General features: G+C 35.4%; 1 protein-coding gene across 1 annotated transcript in view; it reads right to left on the bottom strand.

Annotated features, from left to right (window-relative positions):
- Window positions 1-22302, bottom strand: part of LOC105988478 (chromosome unknown open reading frame, human C4orf22) — a 554842-nt gene that overhangs the window by 10766 nt on the left and 521774 nt on the right. Inside the window, exon 5 of the mRNA XM_013020104.1 lies at window positions 6415-6544. Coding sequence (XP_012875558.1) covers window positions 6415-6544 — 130 coding nt within the window. The remainder of the gene's footprint in view (window positions 1-6414; window positions 6545-22302) is intronic.

Here is a 22302-nt window from a genome sequence, read left to right as displayed (position 1 = left end):
ATGACAAAAATAAGTTTGTTTTTTTTAAATGACTAAGTCTCTAATTCAATTATATAACTATATATCTGATACAATGTCATTGCTCTGGACATCCATAGTCAGCATTTCAAGGCTCAGCTAAGAATGTTTGTGGTTTAATGCACCTACCAAGAAGAAAAAAAACATACAAGCTCCAATTATTCTGGTAGTTTTCAACTAAACATATTTTTAGCTTTACATATGTTTCTAGTCCCTAAGATCCTAAAGAATTTTGGAGTTAACCTCAAAAGTTTCCAGGATTATTTTTGGATCTACTATTTCATTTCTTTTGCAAATAGTTAATATTCAATTTATTCACTTTACAGATGTCATTGAGTATCTACCATGTGCGGGTATGGCACTAACACTGGCAATACAATGGTAAAAGAATCAGAAGGTGGATGCCCTATACTTCATACTTTATAAGATTTTGTCACTAATGTTTAATTTGAGACTATGTACAAAAGGACTTCACAAACTAATTCTTGAGATCACAGTGATAGCAAAAATAGGTATCATCCACAGCCCCTCATCTTTCTATAATTATTTTTTTTAATGGCAGCAATGTCTCAGTGGAAGCATACAGTATGGTTGTATTTTGTGGAGGTTGTCTAGAAGTCTGGTATATTCCCTGTACTATCTGGTCGTTTTGTGCATTCCCAGGAATGTGTAATTTAAGCTACTTAAAATTAAGACTCTTGAATTAAAATTCATTTTAATGGAATAAAGTTTGTTTTTTATGCACATATTGTAAGGTAAAGCAATAGATAGTAAAATATTACTACATAAAAGCTGGGTGTTGGTGGCTCATGCCTATAATTCTAGCTACTCAGGAGGCTGAGATCTGAGGATCACGGCTCAAAGCCAGCCCAGTGAGGAAAGGCCAGGAAACTGATCTCCAATAAACCACCAGAAAACAGGAAGTGGTGCTGTGGCTCAAGTGGTAGAACACTCTCCTTGAGCTGAAGAGCTGAGGAACTGCACTCAGGCCCAGAGTTCAAGGCCCATGACTGACTCCCTCCCTCCCAAAAATATTACTAAGTAAAATGGTGGGCATCAAATCCAGCTACACTTCTTCTTTGTCTTCTTCTTTTTTGCCAGTTCTGGGGCTTCAACTCAAGGCCTGGGCACTCTCCCTGAGCTTCTTTTGCTCAAGGCTAGCATTCTACCACTTGAGCCACAGCACCATTTCAGGCTTTTTCTGTCTATGTGGTACAAGGGAATTGAACCCAGGACTTCATGCATGCTAGGCAAACACTCTACCACTAATCCATATTTCTGGCCCAAATCTAGCTAATCTTTAGGATCACCTGGGGATACTGTAAAAATATAAACTTCTGGCCTTCATCACAGACTGATTGGTGTGACTGCTAGAGTTGGAGCCTGAAGTTCTCCTGATTGGCCTAATATGAAGAGGAGAGAAGAGGAAATGCTTTACTGAATTGATAGCCATCACTCATGATTAAGCAGAGGTAGGCTAGAGGTTGATAAAGAGCTTGTGGGTTCCCAGTGTACATGCCCAATAACTGTTATGACTGGAAAATTGTGAACAATTCTTTTTAAAAAAGAGGAGTCAAGAGTATTGGCACATAAAGCAAAAGGAGAACTATTTCTTGCCAAATTAATGCATACATAATTAATTATGAACAAATTAATACATATGTTATTCTATAATAATGTCTTTTTTCCCACCATTGTCCTACATCTAAGAGAAACCACATACCCTCCGTGATCTTTTAAGCATGTTTTGTTTGTTTGCCTGTTTCATTTGGTAAGCAATTAGACTCAAGATATGTTCCAGTATTTCTTTCTTTTCTAAGGGCTGGAGTGAGATCTTCCCAAAACACTTCTAGAAACATAAATTCTCCACGTTTGGTCTTTCTTGAAATAATCAGGCAGTTGGACTATTAAAAACATGAACCAAATACACTAGCTATGACAAGAGCTCTATTTCTTCTAATCTTTGCTCTTTATTTGCTCTTTGTGTCCCCCTTGCTAGTATGTGTTGATGTACACCTTCCAATCCTTTTAAAACATGATGTTTTTACCCTTTTATTTCTATGCACAAGTGACTTGGCATTTTTCCCATACACCCAGTCCACAATCCTCATCAGTCCTGCAGGAAAGGTTTTATGAGACTTTGGGCTTAATTCCTACTCATTCCATCAAGCCAATGCAACAGCCAAATTGAAATTATTTTTAAAATTTCCTTTGTCTTAATACTTGTGAAGGTTGGCTAATAGACTCAATTCCTGCTACTGACTGTCTCTTCCTCTCTTTAAAGTCAATTTCTCATCATCTTTCAAGCCACAGTTAAGAAGAAAGATTTCCTTCTCTGTTATTAGGTAACGTTAATTTCTGTGCCATCCCCTTACATGTCACCTCTACTAGCTTCTGCCTCAAAGCAAAAGAAGCTAAAGAACAAAGACTGACTTAATTTTGCCCCCTCCCTCCGCCCCTCACCCAAGCAGGCTGTCTCAATGTTTGAGTTTAAGTTTCACTGCTGGATTCTACTAATAATGTATTGTGTGACCTTGAGCAGATCACTTAAACTGCTGGAGTCTGTTCAGAAATTAAAAATACATTCTAATTTAATAGTCTCATTGAGATAACTTAAATTACACATTCCTTGGACCACACAAGAAGACTTGAAAGCAAAATAAAGATTTCTCCCTAACCTCTACCAAACCTCTTCCCAGTGATAAATTCCTGCAGTTTTTTTTTCTGATTTATTTGGATAAATATAAGGTAGGATGACTGTACTCACCATTGCTATGTCAAATATGAATGATAATATCTGTTCAATTTTGGATTAGTGTGACATTATCATTACTATATTGTCATTATTATTTGCTCTTAGGATCATTCATTCAATTATTTATTCATGATTAGTTATCATTTACTTGTTAAGATGTATTTTTCTAAGTGATGGGCTCTTATGGACTTTTTCCACAAAAAGAGATGTAATTAAGAAAAGTTTTTTTCTTTTGCTGTTTGGTATATTCTATATAATCTTTTTCATCTTGTTGGTTTTAGAGCTAGTATGCTATGGTGACACTCAAACACGGTTATTAATTTCCAGAGAAAATACGTATTTTTTCAATTGTTTGACTAATACAGAAGAGTGAGTGTAAAGTACTTCCACTCAAGCCCTCTAAAGATAATACACTGGAAACATTCTGGTGGGTGTGAATCACTCAGACAAGCATTCTTACTCAAAAATAGAAACTTTCCTTATTTGTTCCAGATGTTATACAGCTGCAGGGAAGTTAAAGCCAGTGGTCCTGTTTTCAATGCAACCAAACTCTTATTGCATTTGGAATTTCTTAACCAATGAACTCATATTACTAAGACCTGCATGGTGTTCTTTTTTCCACTGTTACCATTCACAAACAACTGTATTTCATGGGAACTACAGTTCAGAATTAATGAGCCTACATCTGCATTGCACAAAGGAAACACATCCTGTTTACCACTGATTCTACCTTTCATTTATCTGACCCCTCTAATTCCAAGCATAAAATATTCAGAGGGTAACTTGAAGGAAAAGAAGTGTGGCACTGTTCACATAATAATTTACAGAACCTTAAATGGTGGGGTTCTAAGATGGTCATCTTGGAAGAATTTGAAGAAAATTACTAAGAAGAATGTTGAGTATAATTCCTAACATTTACTATTATTAAAATACACATTGATCTTATTTCTTAATTTCTCATTTACTTATTATCCTGTATGTCATTAAGAAATATTATGTTGGATGTATAAAACATAGAAATGTAAAACACCAGGCATTTTAGAAGGTAAAGGATTATGTCAGAGGTATACATGCTAATTTTCTTTTTTTTTCCTTTCTTTCTCTCTTTCTTTTTTCTTTCTCTTCTCTCTCCCCTTTCCTCCCCTTCCCTCTTCTTCCTCTCCCCTCCCTCCCTCCTTTCCCTCCTGTGTTTTCTTTTTCTTTTTCGGTTCTGGGAATTGAACTCAGGATCTTGTGCTTGTAAACAGATAATCTATTACTTCCACTAAAGCCATTGCCCTAGCCCATACATTCTGATTTTACATCTATCTTGTCCATAAAAGCCAAAAATCAATGTGTTTTTTTCTACTTATATTTCAGAATAGAATGTCTGATTTCTTGATGTCTCTATTGTCTCTTTATGGAGAAGGCGTTCTTAAGTTGTGATTCATTGATAACCTGTATACTCACAATGGCAGCTTATTAAAGAATGTACTTTTGGGGTTTAGCTGAGGAAGAATTGAGCCTGGTGTATTAGAAGGAAGGACTTTAATCAGAGTAAAGCAATTGAACAATGAGGAACAAATTCTTAGGTTCCAGTTCTGAATATTAAAACCCAGGAAACTTAAAATGAATTTGTCAAGGCAATATAGTCAAGTAAAAGCCTTGAAGTTTCTTTGCTGATGAGGTCAGAAATTTCTTTCTAGCTCTGTTGTTTACTTTAACTTCAAAAGGGTAAAGATTAAAATAAAATAGGAAAAAATAATATGAATATGATTTTTAAGTACTTAAATATCATCATGTGTCTTAGTGAAGGAGTCTTTTATCATTCATGAACTGGATCATTGCTCTTTTTCCAAGATTTGGAAATCTTCTTTTAAATGCCTTTTTTTCCTTCCATAAAATAGGAAGGTATGTGTTATATGTCACATACTATTTACAAAGTATTTAAAATCGTATAGTTGATTATCAGAACCAAGAGCCTTAAAGTTATTTGAGCCATGTTCAAGTAATAGGTTGTATTCAATAATGATTCCCCAAAGTCCGTAACAACTCTTAACTCATGACATACATTCAAGAAGTATGCCATTAGTAGAGCCCTAAAGTAAGTTAAATACCTAAAGTATGATGTGATTCAAAGCTGATTCAAAGATTTGTTTCACACATTTTAAAGAAGCAATGAATAATTTTAGGCTTTTTTTACTTGTACAGCTTAGCTTATTCAAGAAAAGACTGAATACTGTTTATTAAGCTTTCTGTATTTGCATAAATAGATGCCATTTTGACAATTTAGATCAATAAAAAGACACTACTACAGAGAAGGTATGTTAATAATCTCTTTTTATTACTCATAGTTTCATAATGAATATGGTTCTGTAGGTTTTCTGATCTAGAACTTCATTTAAGTACTGAGAAATCTGAGACCCAAAACCAGTAGTGCAGTCTTGAAGTAGTATCAGAAGTGGCTAGTTATTTGTCCAAATCTCTCTTCTTCCTATCCCTAACCCCTGTTTTATCTGGGCTCATGGCCTCCCTAAGAAAGATTATATTTCCCAGCCTTTCATACAGCTAGAGCCAATTATATGACTATGGGTGGTGAGGAACCATTTGTGTGGAAGTGTATAAGAAGCCTCTTTAAATAGCAGTGATTGCATATCTATGCAAACTCTCACCCAGCTCTAAGTGTCCTGTGTGAAACATAAGTGTTGTTGACTATTTTGGTATGTGATGATAGAGGCTGGCATTTTAGCATTGAACTTCCACTGTGTAGAATTATGTGAGAGAGAAGCTTTGATCACTCTCTTGGGATTGCCAAGAGAAATAATATTTCCAGTTGAATCTGATTGTGGACACTAATCTACTCTTTCATTTTTATTTTTTTTTATTTGTACTGAGACTTGAACTCAGGGTCCTTGCACTTGCTTGCTGGCTGAGACTCATCACTTGAGCCATGCCTTTAGCCTAGCTTTGTGTTGGTTAATTGGAGAGGGAATCTTGTGGTCTTTTCTGTCCAAGCTGGCTTCAAATCAAGATCAGCCAGATTTCAGCCTCTTGCATAGCTAAGATCTTAGATTCACTAGCACCTGGTGAATCTACTTATTGCTATGGAATTGAATCCCTGTGTTCTTTGGGCACATAGTTACTGAGCACTTTGTATGTGTCATGCATATGGATTTAAAATACCCAAGATGGGTCTTTTAAATTAGCACTTAGAAAACACATTGACACATACCATTTTACTGTTCTCGGTATTGGTCAAATATGGATGGGGATAAAAATTCTGGGTACAAATGTGAGAGCCCATCTCCTCTCCCAGCCCCCCAACTCACTGCCCACTGAGAGTAAAATATGACTGGAGTCAGGTAGGATTGTGGGTACTGGCCAGTGGGTACTGGTTCTGAAACCTAATTCTGTTCAAAGTTTTATAGAAGTATTCCTAATTACCAGGTCTACTTAAATTCCTTCTAAACTCTTTCTTATTAATGTCATATTTTATTAAGCTTTGGAGTTTATTTTTTAAGACAGTTCTTGTCCTGAATTTCAAAACAGGTTTTTATTTCTAAGCAAAACAACTTAGAGCTACCAAATAATGAATGGATTTTGGAATAATGGTTGGAATATAATAACATGTGAAGGGATAGATAATTATAAAACAAAATTACCTTTGGATCCACATTGAGAATTTTTCTGTCTCTTTTATATTTGAAAAGTAAGCCGTCAGGATTGTCAGCAATAACTTGATAATTGGAACTTGAATTGCAAACAACAACATGACTGTCCCAGTTGTAAAAGCTACAAAAAAAATTAATTAGAAGTTAAGATATATCATGCATTAAATTAACACAGTGTTTCAGAGAATATTTTGGGCAGTTTAGTCTCAAGAGAAGTGGTTAGGGACAGTACCTACAACCATGCAGAAAGAACAAAGTTGAGATTTAAATCCTTTCAGTACAACTTAGATTTATTCTCCAATAAGTAAATATATACTCATAATGATTTTTGCATGATTTTCCTGGTTTGGACATTATGGAGCCTAGAACTTATTCTGACATTATCTTCTCTTGGAGTCAAGAATACATTGATGCAATTTAAGGTTACATGTTCTACTCTAAACTCTTTAGATTATAAAGAGACTGTTTACAAGAGGAATGGCAGGTAAAGTTATCTCTTTTCATTCAAAACAATTACAAATTAATTTCTTTCAAGTTCTCTGTTTCATTACCTAGGGAGTTGGAGAAACTATGTTTCAGTGATTATGTAAGGAAGAATGTTATATGTTCTAACAAAACACCTTATGAAGTTGTTATCATTTCATGCTCAAGATAAAATGACGAGGCAAGCTCAACTAGCAGGATGAAGGTCTTACGGCTAATGTCATGTGGATAGTATTTCAACCCAAACCTATGCGTTTGAAAGCATACATGTACTCTTTCAATTTTTTCAACATTCCCCTCTAACATTTTATCTTTTCAAATTAACTTTATAAAGGTACAAGTAAACACATGTGAGGTTGTATGCAGTGCACACAAATATTTTAACTGAATAGAGTATTTGTGGGGGGAAAATTTAATGGTGTAATTCCTTCAAAACAATGAACACACAGTCTAACAAAATAAATACCAGAAAACTGGCACTTTGGAAGGTGGGGAAGGGGCTTCAGGGAGGAGAATAGAGGAATGAAGAGAGAAAGTAAGGGAAGACATGGTCATAATGTTCAGTGCACATCCTATGGAACTAAGAAAATGGAGGAGAGGGATGAGTTTGGAGGGATGAGGGAGAATTATGAAAGGGATGACATCGATCCAGATGCCTCGAACTTACAAACTGATTGGTCGAACGGTAATTCCTTTGTACAGCTACGTGAAAACAATAAAGATGTTATTTAAAAAATAAAGTTTAGAACTAAAAAAGATTTCTCTTTTATATTAACTGGTAAATTTCCCAGGAAATGTACTATTTCCCACCTGTTATGCACACAGCAAAACTGAATATAATATACTGGAAGTGGAAACATCCTTAATATATGTGCTTTTACATATCTCATTCTTATTAAAACATTTTTAATACTAGCTTTGTTTTTAAAATTATGTGCACAACAACATGTATAGCTTTGAGACCCATCTACCTTTTTTTTTTTTAATTGTGAAAATACCGTAGAGAGGTATACCGTACAATTACATGGGCAAGGTCATGAGTGCATTTCTTATCAAGCATTGTTGCCTCCTCCTTTGTTTCCCCTTACCATCTCTTCCCATCCCTCCTCCTCCTCACGCCCCCCCTCCCTTGCGCCAAAGTTGTAAAGTTCATTTTCGACATAATGTCTTATACATCTCATTGTTGCAATGGGTCCACCTGTATCTCTATTTAAACAATTTGTATTTTCCCTTCCCCTCCACAAATTATGACAATATTTGTAACATTTATTTAAATCTGTTTTCCTCTGTTCTATTTGTGGGTTGTTTAGTCCTCTCATTCCCTTCCATCCAAATGAAGAAAGTTTTTATTGATTATATTCATTCTGAATTATACTGGACTTTTTTGAGACATTAATATTGCTACTTATATTTTGTTACCTAACTTTATGCTTGCCATCAAATCTTCAGTATTCAGAAAGGACTGATTATATATGGGCTGTGTGTGTGTGTGTGTGTGTGTGTGTGTGTGTGTGTGTGTGAGTGTGTGTGTGCTGGTTCTGGGGCTTAAACTCAAGGCTTGGACACTGTCTCTGAGCTTTTTTTGCTCAAGGCTAGCGCTCTATTACTTGAGCCACATCTCCACCTCTGGCTTGTCTCACAGACTTTTCTGCTAAGCTGAGGTTTCAAAACCCGATCTTCAGATCTCAGCCTACTGAGTAGTTAGGATGACAGATGTGAGCCACCAGCATCCAGCTAATATAGGTTTTATATTTATGCCATCAGGATGGAGTTTCGTAGAGAGAACCACGTGTTTCCTTTTCCCACTACTATTTTTATTTTGCCAATCACGAGGCTTGAACTCTGGGCCTGGGCACTATCCATGAGCACTATCCATAAGTTCCTTTTGCTCAAGGCTAGCACTTGAGGCACAGCACCACTTCAGCATTTTTGGTGATTAACTGAAGATAAGAGTCTCACAGTACTTCCTTCCTGGGCTGCTCAGATTCCACTATTCTTTTTATGGCCAACACAGAGCATACCTGATGAAAAATTCAATTCACTGGTCAAAGAAGAAGCAACTAATTTAACTCTGCTGCCTCCTAAGCTGAATCAAAGTTGGGTTTTCTAGTTCAGTTTATTCTATCAGAAAGAAAGCAATGTGTGGGGCTGGGAAAGTAGCTCAGTGGTACAGCGCTTGCCTAGCATGCATGAGGCCCTGGGTTTGATTCCTCAGCACCTCATAAACAGAAAAAAAAAGCTGGAAGTGGTGCTGTGGCTCAAGTGGTAGAGCGCCAGCCTTGAGCAAAAGGAGCTCATGGACAGTGCCCAGGCCCAGAGTTCACGTTCACGTCCACGACTAGACCCCCTCCCCGCCCCCCCAAAAAAGGCAATTGTATTCCTTTTTACTGACTCTTCAGCAGAAAGATTGCTAAATTGGCATGGGAGACATGGTCTTTTAAACTTGACATATATATTTTCTCTAATTATTTATGAGATCCATAGATACGGATAATTCCAGAAAAATGCTTGAGTCATAGCTATTCTTATAGTGGCATGGTTTATATCACACATTCCTATCTTGTTGCTCAGATGTCAGATTAAAAGTTTCAAGGAAATCCTGACTGATTTTATATATAATATATGCTCTTTATATAACATATACTTTTATATTTATATACCATATATGGCTAACGCATCACTTTTTTTTCTTACCAGGCAGACAATTTAAATTAATTGTGTTAATAAGAAATAACAAAAATGTCTATCATTTTATGTAGTTGGTATTATAATTTGGGGCTGATTTAAAGTAAATAGAGTTCAAGAAAACAAATGAATTAAGATTGAGTTCAACGAAGATAGAGAAATTAGAGATGGTCCCAGATGTTTTGGTTCATAAATCATTAATTTTTAAAACATTTAACTTGTATTTGTTATAGTCTGGTCAGGTCTTATAGCTATGTGTCCCTATGAAATAAAACATGGTTGAGCACAATGTTTCTTAATTTGAGATCCATAGAAAATTCCTGGGAATGTGAGTTCTCTCCCATCATTCAGCTCCATAAATACTTTGTGTGTTTCTATTTGTTTGTCTTGCAGCCAAGGTAGGATAATTTAAGCAGGCCTTCAATTAATTAAGAATGTAGTATAACATAGTTTCTCAGAGTAAGTAATAGATTTGGAAGTATCCACAATGCTTAAGCTTAAAGGGGTGGCTAACATGGCCAAAAAATACAAAAGAAAATAATATTTCAAGGAGATCATAAACAGTGATGTGATGGTAACATAAAGTCAGATGACAGAGAAGTAAAAGAAAAGTAAGAAGAAGATCACTGAATAAAATTAATTCTTTTAATCATTTACTTGTGAAGGAAGAAAGCTAAGAGAACACTTCTGAAGTCACAGAATTTATTGTTATTAATATGGAATATTCTTAATTATGTTTCTATGGTGTGAAAGGAAAGAGACAGAAGACTTTAAAGAGGCAAAAAATAAAATCAAAAGACTTGTCATGAAAATAATATGTGATCACACATGCCTGCACACACATACATATATGTAACTTCCTTCAAATTCAAATATGGTAGAAAGGACTTAGTCTTGAAAACTATGTAAGTTCAAAATGGAGAGTATTATCAAAGGTTATAAGGAACTATACCTAAAAGTAAATTTAAGACAAGCTAAGATCTTTAAAAATTTTATTGTAAAGGTGATATACAGAAGGACTGCAGTTACATAAGTAAGGTAATGAGTAGATTTCTGTTTGAACAGTGTTATCCCCTCCCTCATTTTCTCCCACTTTCTTTCCCCCATCCCTCCCAAGTGGTAAAGTTAATTTCCAACATAGTGTCTAGTGAGTATCACTGTTGCATCGGTTCACACTTTGTCCCACTGTTTCTGTGATTCTCCTTCTGTTCTCCAAATCAGATAAACTTATATACAAGACAAAGGGTACAGCAATCAAAAATAGTGACAACAGGAAGTAAATCAAAGAGGAAAAAAAGAAAGAAAAGGAAGAAAAAGAAAAAGAAAGAAAAGGAAGAAAAAGAAACAGAAAGAGAAAAGAAATAACTGCAAACAGTACAATGAAAATAATCTCTTGCTTGCATTTCTTGGAGTTCATTTTGATAAGCATCATTTTAAATAGTCATACTTGCATTGAGCCACTGTGATCTTCTGCTAAGAATATCCTAGACATATTCTAGTTATAACAAGTGAGGGAAACCATGCAGCCTGTGTTTCTGTGGGTCTGGCTTACTTTGCTTAATAAAATTTTTTTTTCCACATCTTTCCATTTCCTTACGAATGAGGTATTGTCATTCTTTCTGATGGAAGCATAGAATTTCATTGTGTATATATACACATTTTCTCCTAATACACACAGGCCAATCTCCAATGTGTTAAGCATAGAGAAAAAATAAAACCACCACTATAGGAACCTGAAATTTGACACTACAGATAAAACATCACAGAAATGAAGTCTATCAAACTTTAAACCATTTGTATATTTACAATCCAACCATGAGTTGTTCTGGGAAAACTGAATATCTACATACAGGGGAATGGCCTAAATTGAACTGTAAGACTAGAAGAAAATAGTAAAATTATTAGGACACATAAGGAAAAATCTTCATGACTTTGGCTGAACAATAATTTTATTGTTGTTTAGTATATGATCCTAAAAGCATAGGTAATAACGACAAATAGACAAATGGGATTTCATCAGACTAGAATGCTTCTTCATAACAAAGGAAACATTCAACAGAATGAAGAGACAACCCACAATTCTGGAGTATATACTTGTAAAGCACACTATCCAAATATTATAGAAAATAAAACAGCTCAATAGCAAAAAATGAAAGTCTTATAACCCTGTAACAATAGGCAAAAGACTAGATTAGACATTTCACAAATAAGACAAATGACCAATAGGTATATGGAAAAAATACTCAATCTTACTAATATTTGGTGAATTTAAAATCAAAATCACCATGAATTAATGCCTTCATATACTTTAAATTATCATCAAAAAGGTAATTCGGTTATTTTCACACCCTCTTATTCAGACACTCAGGAAACTGGTCAGATTTTGGCTAGCTTGGACTGTACTACATGACCATCTCAAACAAAACAAACAAAACAAAACAAGAAACCCAAGAAAGATAGTCACAGTTGGCAAGCATGTAATGAAAGGGGAATACTGGTACAATGCTGTCTGGAATGTAATATGTATTCATTTGTTCATCTTAGTCTTAGCAACCAAGATGTGGAAATAATCTACATGTCCATTAATTGATGAAGTGATAGATAAAATATGGGAAATGCATACAATATAATATTATCCCATCTTAAGTGAAGAAAACCTTTGCTGTATATGACAACATCATAGATGCCATCCATTAAATAAGCTAGACCCAGAAATATAGATACTGTTTGAACTCATATATGTACTCTAAAATAATCAAGTCACAGGTACAGAAAAGGGACCAGCAATTTCTAGGGCCAAAAGTAAGTGGGAAATAAGTCAATTGGATTAAACTTTCAGTTTTACAAGATAAACAATAAGGTTTGGACATCTACTCTGTGTCATAATAATTACAGGTAAGAATATTGTTCTGTATATCCTGAGTGTTCTCACCACAAAAATAAAAAGGAAAAGGAGAAGTAAGGGGAAAGAAAAATAAGAGGAAAAAGAAGATGTGGTAATTACATAGGATAATGCATTGGTAATTAGTTTAGTTGCGGTGATTGTTTCACAATACATTATTTCACAGTTGTACATTTCAAATACAAATACATATATACATGCATAAAATTGTTAAAGACATTTTTATCAATTATGAGGTGTCAAATATTATCATCTCTTTCTATCTCTTTGTAGACAGCATGTAAGCAGACTAATATTTTAAGTTTATTTTATAAACAAGGACCCTTTTGAAAAGAAAGGAGCTGCTATTAAAGACGGGATTGTGACAGTAAGCATCAAGTCTGAACTATTCCTTCATATGCCTGAGATGTGTGGTCTCCACATCTACAAAACACTTTAATGTTTTAGATTTACAATTGATTTACCTAAGGTTTATGTAAAATATTTCCAAAGTTTTTCCACAGATGTACCAAAATATGATAAAAGTATTTAAACAATGCTACAATATGCCTTTTTATCATTGATCCTTTTTATTTGATTGCTGTAGAAAAATTATATTACATGGAATGCAACTGTGGTACAGAGATATAAAATTTAATAGAGAATAATAAATATTCCCATTCGTTTTTCCTATGCTTCAAATAGGATCACAGCAGCAAAATATTTTATAATCAATTTTTTTTTCTGAAAAACCATGTTCCATGTAAAATGTGTCTGACCAGTTATTTTGGGTGGTAAGAATATGAAATTTAAAGTTCAGTCTTTTTATATTAGTTAACGTGGCTCCTATTTATAGCTATAGATCATACCTCTAATTTCAATCAGCTGTTTCATAAATTCTTACTTATATATATAGACAACTATTGAAATACCTATAGTAAATATTAGAAAAATAATCATGAACATTAAAAGCCCAAGAGGTAGAGACTCTCAAAAGGATCAGGAATGGTTCCTAGTAGATAATAATGAACATAAATGGATCTTATCTTTAAGAGTCAAAAATTAGAGAGAAAATTAAGATGAAAAGAGTGTAAAAGAGAATTCAATAAAAATTCATTTCCTGGATTTTTTGGATACTAAAAGTTAAAAAGGTGTGTGTGTGTGTGTGTGTGTGTGTGTGTGTAGGAATTTTTCTGATGGAAAACCACATGACCAAGGTTTTGAAGTAGAAATGCATCATGAAGGTTAGGTTTGATAAGAACTGGAAAATGTGTTCATGAGTGTCCGTCATGAAGAATGCAGTACATCAAAGGACAAGGCAAAAGGTAAATTACTGTGGGCTGAGAATTAACTGTGAAATTTATTTCTTAAATGTCTTCAACAAAAGTGCAGAAATGTTGACTGTGTGTGTCTTCAGTTTGGGGCACCAGAAGGAAGCCCAGAGGGCTGGTGAGGCTGGCTTTTCCATACTTCCATGCAGATAAATATAAAGGAGAGTCTGGCCAACTAGCAGTCACTACAAATTTTCACCTGGGTAAGCTGACAGATGTGTCCCTGTCTGGTGTGTTCATCATGTAATGTGCTATGAACTAAAAATATGGCGTCAAGTGGATGGATGATTACGGAAGACTGAGGAAAAGGCAAAAGGATTATGATTATTATCTAGGACTTCTCAAGACAGTAGAGCCTCAGGATAAATAATAGAGTAGCCTAATGGGTAGATTTCTTAGGTTATCACAGAGGAACTCCTTGTCCAGAAGGACTCTCCTTATAGATGGAGGTGTTGATGAAAGACTCTATAATTGCTTCCATTTATCTTAACTGTAAACTGATCTCTCAACAGGACTGGAACCCCCTGGAAGGGCAACTGGAATGACTCATCACTAGCCTCAGATACTGGCAGAGGGAGGTGATAATAACAGATATTCAAGATTTTTCCCCATAGTGGGGTTAGAGAGGCAGGTTTACAGTTACACACAGTTCTTTTTAATTTTGCAATTGTACTGGAACTATCTATAAACATCTAGAACTAAACTAAAAGTATTAGAGCTATCCTGCATTACATACTAGTTGCAAAACAGTGACAGAACCTCAAAGTCAAGCAAGAATGCCAGTAGCTAGTCCAGTATCAATTATATTACATGGTCAAATGCGGTTATCAAAAAAGAAACAAAAAGAAAAATGAAAAGAAAATAGGCTGAATAGAAAAGCCTTTCTAGTGCAAATTCTGGAGGAGTATGATGTAGGGGTGAGGTGGTGTGGCAGATAAACATAACTTCATTTCCTCCTCTTGATACTGCTCCAATGATGCTACTATGAATAAATGTTTTCTCCTTTGCAAAGCTATCAATATATAGTCTTATTTAATATGTACAATGTTATGACAGATCATGTTTGTATGTACATATGTATGTATATATGTGTGCTTGGATGTATATATTATAGTGGACCTTTGGTATTCATCATTATAGATTTCTACTGAAAGAAAACATGAATATTCAGAATTTCCAGAATGGAGGACTCCAAAATTATTCTAAAAGTGTTGCACATCGAGTAAGTTTGAGCTTCTATTACATGAAACTGGATGGAATAGTAGATTGCATTGCTACCACCAAATTATTGTTGCACACATTAATACTGCTCACCAAAAATGAAATATTATTCCATGCTCTTTAGAAAATTTTCCTATTGTATTTAAGTAGTTGTACAAAGGACTTGTCATTTGACAAGGCAGTGTATAAATACAATCTATCATGATCAATTGCAAAAGCTTGATTCATTTTTCCATAATGCTACACAACTTCTGCTGAAGACATGCAGCTTTCAACAAGTCTAATGTGTTTACTTCATCAAATTAAGCACATGTTGTGCCCTTTGGGGCTTGGGAAAATTGTTATAACTTTTACGTGTTTTGTTGTTGTTGTTTTATTTTATTTTGTCTATCATGGGGCATGTACTCTGGGCCTGGGTGCTGTCCCTCAGCTCTTCAGAGCAAGGCTAGTGCTCTACCACTTGAGCCACAGTGCTACTTCTGGGGAATCAAACCCAGGACCTCATGCATGCAATGCAAGCACTGTACAAGTGAGCCACCTTCCCAGCTCATTTTTCATTGTTTTGAAGCACTGTTTTGTTTTTTTTTTTTGAGGGGGTGGTCGGGCTACAGGAAACACTCAGTAGATCACCCAATGATTTCCACACAACTGATGATAACTCAAGACTGACTTGGAACTTCTCCAGATCAACTCAACCATGTAATGTGCGTAGGGTAATACTAAAAGTTTTGTTTTTGAAACTTGACTGACTGATTTTACTATATTCTTTTAAGTATTATTAAACAGAATTGAAGTAGTAGAATGTTCTAGGTGTTTTTAGAATATTTTTCAGGTATTCATAGAATGTACAAGGTATTAGAGAAAAAAATCACAGAATTTTCAGTCTATGAGTTTAAGATGAGTTTTGTTTATTTTTGATCTTGGTTAAGCATTAGTGTGTATCAGGCTTTTTAGGCAACACCAAAATCCTGCTCTACCATAACAGTAGTCATTTTGTTTTTGTGTTTTTGTTTTTTTCCCTCAGAGCCAACTGTAAGGAGGGGACAAAGAATTAACTCCAAGAGAGGATTTTTATTTGACCAAATTTGAGTTGACTAAGAAACCAAGAAGGAGGAATTATTTCATCTCAGGGAGAGCACAGAGTGGTTTGTCTTGAATACCCGGCTTGATTCACATATGTTAGAGTAGATAGAAAACCTTTTAGATTTTGGTTGGATCCACCAGTTGTGTGAGGGGGAGGGGGAGATAAGTCATTCAATATAAGTGTATCAGGACAAAACAAAAAGACAAGATAAGGAAGCCCAACCCAGACTGGGAGAAGAGAATCTAGCTAAGCAGAGCTTCCCCGTGCTGAAATTGAAATCTGTGATTTCGCTGGAGAAAGGCGTCTCTTTTTCAGACAGTGTAGAGAAATTCATTGAGCAACTGAATGACCATTGACTAAGTATCAGTGAAACACAAAGTAACAAGTGTAAGAAACAAAATTCAAGACAAACCCAGAGAACCCGTGACAGAATTTCCTGTGCACCAAATAACATTAACCTTTATTCTACAGGCAAGGGGAACATCTAAGTGCAATAAACAGCTAAGCCTCATGGCAAGATAAGCAGTTTGCAAAGACCAGCCTAGTAGAGGCTGGGGTTGGAGAATGCTAAATGCTAGGGTGCGGAAGAGCTTAGGATCTGTTTTAGTAATCTAGATAAGATTTGAAAAAGGATTATAGGTTATGATGTTCAGGAAGAGGAGATAATTTCTAGGGGATATTTACAGAAGCAATAAGTATTGCAGATGACTCTTAGGATCGTAGTTTGAGAGACTGGATAGATAATGGTACTGCCACACATAAGGTTAGAGGGAAACTAATTTTCTATGCCTCTAATTTAAATAAAGGGACTTTTTTTCTTGCCAATAGACATACCAATCTTTTGCTATCTTGATTTTGTGGGAAAGAGAGCAGTTGACTCTAAACAGACCTTCTGGGACATCCACATTTATAATATATTGTAAACACCTGAGAATTGCACACAAATGTAAGAGGAGTGTTTTAATAAGATAGATATCATGGGAATCAAAGGGTATAAAAAGTATGAAAATATGGTGAGAGGCAATTTGGCAATTGTTATTGGTAACTTGCTTAGGGGACAGAGTCTATTTATCCTAGGCTAAGAAGGTTTTATAGAAAAGTATTTTTTGTGGATTACATTGAAATTATAAGATTAAGATTCTGTTCTCTAGAGATAAACATTCTTTGATTTAGCCTATTCACTCTGTCATAGAAGTTCTTGGCAACTCTTTTGAATATGAAAATACTTTGAACGATTGCACCATCAGCTTCATCTTTTTTTTTTTTTTTATGTTGTGAAGACTGAGATGCTCTTTAACCTTACTGAAATCTCTACATTATTCACAACTCCTGAACTGGAATTACCGTAAGTTTTCTTCCTGTCTGTGGATACATTTCAACAATTTTCCAGTCATCACCAGATTAAAGATTTTTTTTTTCTTTAGAAAGAACAGGTTCAGGGGAGAAGAAACTATGGCAGTTTGTCAATTCTAAAGATCAGACGGAGAAGTTAGGAGGCAAAAACTTGGCTTGATATATTATTTTTATTATGACTAGGGTTTTAAACTCACGATCTTCTGCTTGCTAGTTGGATGTTCTGTTACTTGAGCCATTCCCCCAAGACTTACAGGTCTGTTTTGGGAAAAACCAGACTTTCTCATACCCTCAGATATGATAGTGGTGGCCAGAAGCAAAATGGCTTTAAACTTGTAAAAACTAGAAAAGCTGTGAAATTAAAGAGCTATATTATCATAATGAGGATCATAGACTGAGAATTAGGCTGCTTGGAGGCTGGAAGAGAGAGACTTCCTTCTCTGTTACTCTGTTTGGAGAGATTGTCAAGTTAGTTGTGTGGTACCTGGTTATTAAAGTGCCTTTCTTAAGTGGCCAGGAGTTTTCCTACGTAGATACATGATAACGTAGTAATGGGTAGTTGGAGTAGGCAGAATTCAAAATGTCTTTCCTGAACTTTTGCCTCTGGCATTGCTTTTGTTTCTTGGCCAAAGGGACTTTACAGAGACTTAAAAAGACTTTAGGAGAATACTTTTGATTATCCAGATAGGCACAATGCAATCACATGATCTGTTTGAAGTAGAAAAGAAAGAAGTTGGGGAAATTCTGAGAATGAGAAGAATTCATTACTATTTTTAAGGCATTTTTTTTCTTGACAGTACTCTAGGCAGGTACTCTACCATTTGAACCACACACATACATACACAAAGCCATGCTGCCTTTAAGTTATTTTCTACAGAGGATCTTACATTTTTGCCTTCGTCAGCCACACAATATGATCCTCTTCCCCCTGCCTCCCTCATAGCTTGAATTACAGACATGAACCACCAGATCTAGTTTATTTATTGAAATTGCCTTCTGTGGATGTTTTGTTCAGGCTGACTTCAAACTGTAATCTTCTTAGTCTTTTAAGAATTGATGCGATTACAGGTATAAGCCTCTGAGCCTCGTGGGGAAAGATTTAGTATGCTATTGAATACTATAAGGTGGAAGGGCCACATAGACTTCCTACCTACAGATATGTGAAGAGAATTCTCCCAACAACGTAAATGAGGTGGGGATGACTTCTTCCCAGATCACCTAGAAGGAAACAGCCCTGCATACTTTTCTTATAGTCTTTAGTAAAACATGGTCTGAGACCCTGTGCCACTTTACAGAACTTGTGACATGGTAAGTGGGTGCGATTTGAAATGGCTAAATTTGTAGTAATTTGTTACTACAAAATAGTGGAAACCTAATATATTATCTGGGATCTTGGTAAAAAAAAAAGGCAACCTGTTGAAGAATTATTATTTTAGAATGATTAGAATTGGGGGATAGAATGGAACTCAAAACCTATTTTAAATGATCAAAGGAATATGATTTAATTTTGTACTCAAAGTTGAGGGATCAAGAATTATAATTGCAACATAATTATAGCTACAATGTCATCTGGGAGAAATAACAAAAATAACACTGAAACAGCACAGTGTAGAGTAAGATCCACATTGTAAGCAAAACAACCCTAGGCACAAAGAAAATGAAAAACTTAATTGTCTTGAACTTTTCTTAACAGTTGTGTATTTCTATGCAACATATGGGAAACTGTCTTTAAAAAAGAAAAGGTTCTATTGCCAATGAGCCAGTAGCTCATGCCTAATCCTAGTTACTCAGTGGGCTACAATCTGAGGACTGCGGGTCAAGCCAGCCTGGGCAAGAAAGTCTGTGAAACTCTTTTCTTCAATTAACCACATCCATACACACACACATACACACACACACAAGTCACAAGTGGAGCTATGGCTCAAGAGGTAGAGTGCTAGCCTTAAGCAAAAAAGATCAGGTATAGTGTTCCAGGACTTCCACAATCTACTGAACTATACAGAGCTAAAGCAAGAAAATATGTTTCTGTTTATTCTGGACCACAGTCAAATTGCAGGCAGCTATTTGTTGCATCCAAGGTAATATAGTAAGAACCAAGGAAAGAGAAGGTTCAGAATAAAGTCTCTCCAGCCAAGCTTTCCCATTTGACATATCTTCTGAAGGTCTTGCTTGTTCAAGATAATAAAATGTTGATTGATTTATACTCACAAGTAAGAGATTGTCCTATATTTCATGTGTATACTCACAAGTAAGAGATTGTCCTATATTTCATGTGTAAATTCTTATATAATTACTCTTTTCATTAGACTGCAATACCAGTCAACCTTTTCCTTTGCAACAGATTCCTCTTCTTCCTTTTGAAATTGTCAGTGGAACAGGAAGGATCAATGTCTTATCATGTTTGTGAGTCACATTTTGATGGATATGAGTCATTAATAAATGCTACTTACTACCCACCGAGTCACCAAGGCTAGAAATGTGGGTTGGCCTAGGGTTTTCCTTCTCCTTTGCCCTGCATCCTCTTATCTCTCATCAAGATTTAGGGATGTTATCTTACTCTTAATCTCTCCTCTGTCTACATGTACCTCTCTAAATGCAGTATTACACACCAACTCTTGCCTTAACGGATATGAGAGTTTCACAATCAGTCATCAGCCCTCTCCACCTTTGGTCTACACATCATCGCTCTGAAACAATAGTTTTCTTTGAGACTATCTTGCCAGCAGCTATCATATCCCTGTTTAAACTACTTTTTCTATTCTAAAAGTTGCTGAACACACTCTAGCTTAGGAAACAAACTCCTTGAAACCTGGAAGCGCTCTCTCTCTCTAGTCTTATTACAAACTGCCACTCCTAAATTTCTCTGAGGCTTTCCTCACTAAGTGCAGTTCTTTAAACATGTCATTTCAGGTTCTCTAGAAAAGAAAACCATTTTATATAAATCCCTTTATTATAGTGTGCATATCAATATGGTTTTTTTTGGTGCTGTGTATCTGTCTCAATGTGTTACACTTTGTAAGTTCATATGAAAAATTTTAGAGTATAAAATGGGAATGTTTTTTGAGAAACTATGTCTCTATGATTTTTATGTAGGCCTGTAAGAATTAGTATTTAATCCATCTGTAAATACAGAACTACTACTACATTATTGTTAAAAGCAATATTTAAGAGAACATTCCAAGTTTCGTCTATAAAATAATGAATATCAATGGTGCCTGTTTCCTTATTTTTACATGTTTAAATTTACAAGTAAAAGTTTAAGCATATCTGCAAACTATGCATCTTAAAAATATGCACAACTCAGAAATACCTGAAACAATTATAAAAATCCTTCAGGATCTATAAACAATGCTGCTATAAACAATGTTACACGGCCTGTGCACAAAGCAAACCCTTTTCCCATTGTTTTAGTTCGTTACAGGAAAATAATTCCCACATTTCTTTACGTAGCTGTATCAGAGATTCAGCTTACATATCCATCTACTAGAATGTACTCTATTCTACACAAAGCACAGGAAGTTTAAGTACATGTTCTGATCTGAGGCCTTGATCTTCTTTCTGAATGATGGTCACCTGACTTTTCTCTTACATTTATAGGCACCTCTGTTTATCGAGAAACATGTGTGTTTTCAAGTTGTGCTTGTGTCTTCTCTCTCCTCATATCCCATTCCCACTCAGCAAGCTATTTCCTGCTAAATCATTGGGTCTCCTATCATCTTGCTGGGATGCATATCCTCAGGAGTAGCTTGTTTGTTTCCTTGCCTTCTGTCTTCTATCTGTTCAAATCCCTCTCCCATGCAGCCTGTAAGGCTGTTTCTGACACAGATTTAACCATTGCTCTTTGGTGCAAATACCTTGCAATGAATGACTCACTACCACCCATAAATTCCAAAGTTCTTAGTTTGGTTGACAGGGCTTTCTTGTCTTACTGCTGTCAGTTTCAGATTTATGCTATAGCAACCCTGAGCTGCTAATAGTTGCTCTTTTCTGAGCTGTGCTGGCTTACAGGTATACCTTCACTCATGCTATCTCTTTTGTCTAAATGCTACTTCCCTATCTTCCACGTCTAGAAATGGCTATACAGTCTAAAAATTACTATACTAGCAGCTCCTTTAGGAAGCCCAGACTTTCCCCCACATTAATCCCTTCTCTACTCTGCATTATACTGGGAAATATCTATCTCATTTTTGCATCTCACCTTATAATTGTCTAAGTAATAAATTTTCAAAACAATGAGGCTTTCAGGGGAAAGTGTTGTGTCTTACTTACCATGTTCCAAAACACTTTGCACTATTCTCAAGGTATAGTAGAATCATAATATACATTTAAAATATAATAATGTGTTGAAAGTTATATTGATCTCTGTTTCTAAAAACCCCCCAGGGATTAAGAATATTATGAGAAACAAGGTGTGGTGGCACCAATCTGTATGGAAATAGAAGAGGCAATCCAAAAATTCATATGGAGCAATAAAAGACCCCGAATAGCAAAAACGCTCCTTAACAGAAAGAACAGTGCTGGAGGAATATCAATACCAAATTTCAAACTCTACTACAAATCCATAGTAATCAAAATAGCTTGGTACTGGCATAAGAACAGACCACAGGACCGATGGAATAGAATTGAAAACCCAGAAATAAACCCACAGACGTATAGCCATCTAATCTATGATAAGTGAGTTAAAAAAAAATAGAATGGAAGAAAGACAGCTTCTTCCATAAATGGTGCTGGCAAAATTAGTTAATCACTTGTAGAAAACTAAAGCTAGATCCTTATATATCACCCTGCACCAGAATCAACTCCAAATGGATCAAAGACCTCAGAGTCAAAGCAGACATTCT

Source organism: Dipodomys ordii, unplaced genomic scaffold, assembly GCF_000151885.1.
Source record: "Dipodomys ordii isolate 6190 unplaced genomic scaffold, Dord_2.0 Scaffold49, whole genome shotgun sequence".
Classification (NCBI taxonomy): domain Eukaryota; kingdom Metazoa; phylum Chordata; class Mammalia; order Rodentia; family Heteromyidae; genus Dipodomys; species Dipodomys ordii.
This window is presented reverse-complemented; position numbering and strand designations above follow the sequence as displayed.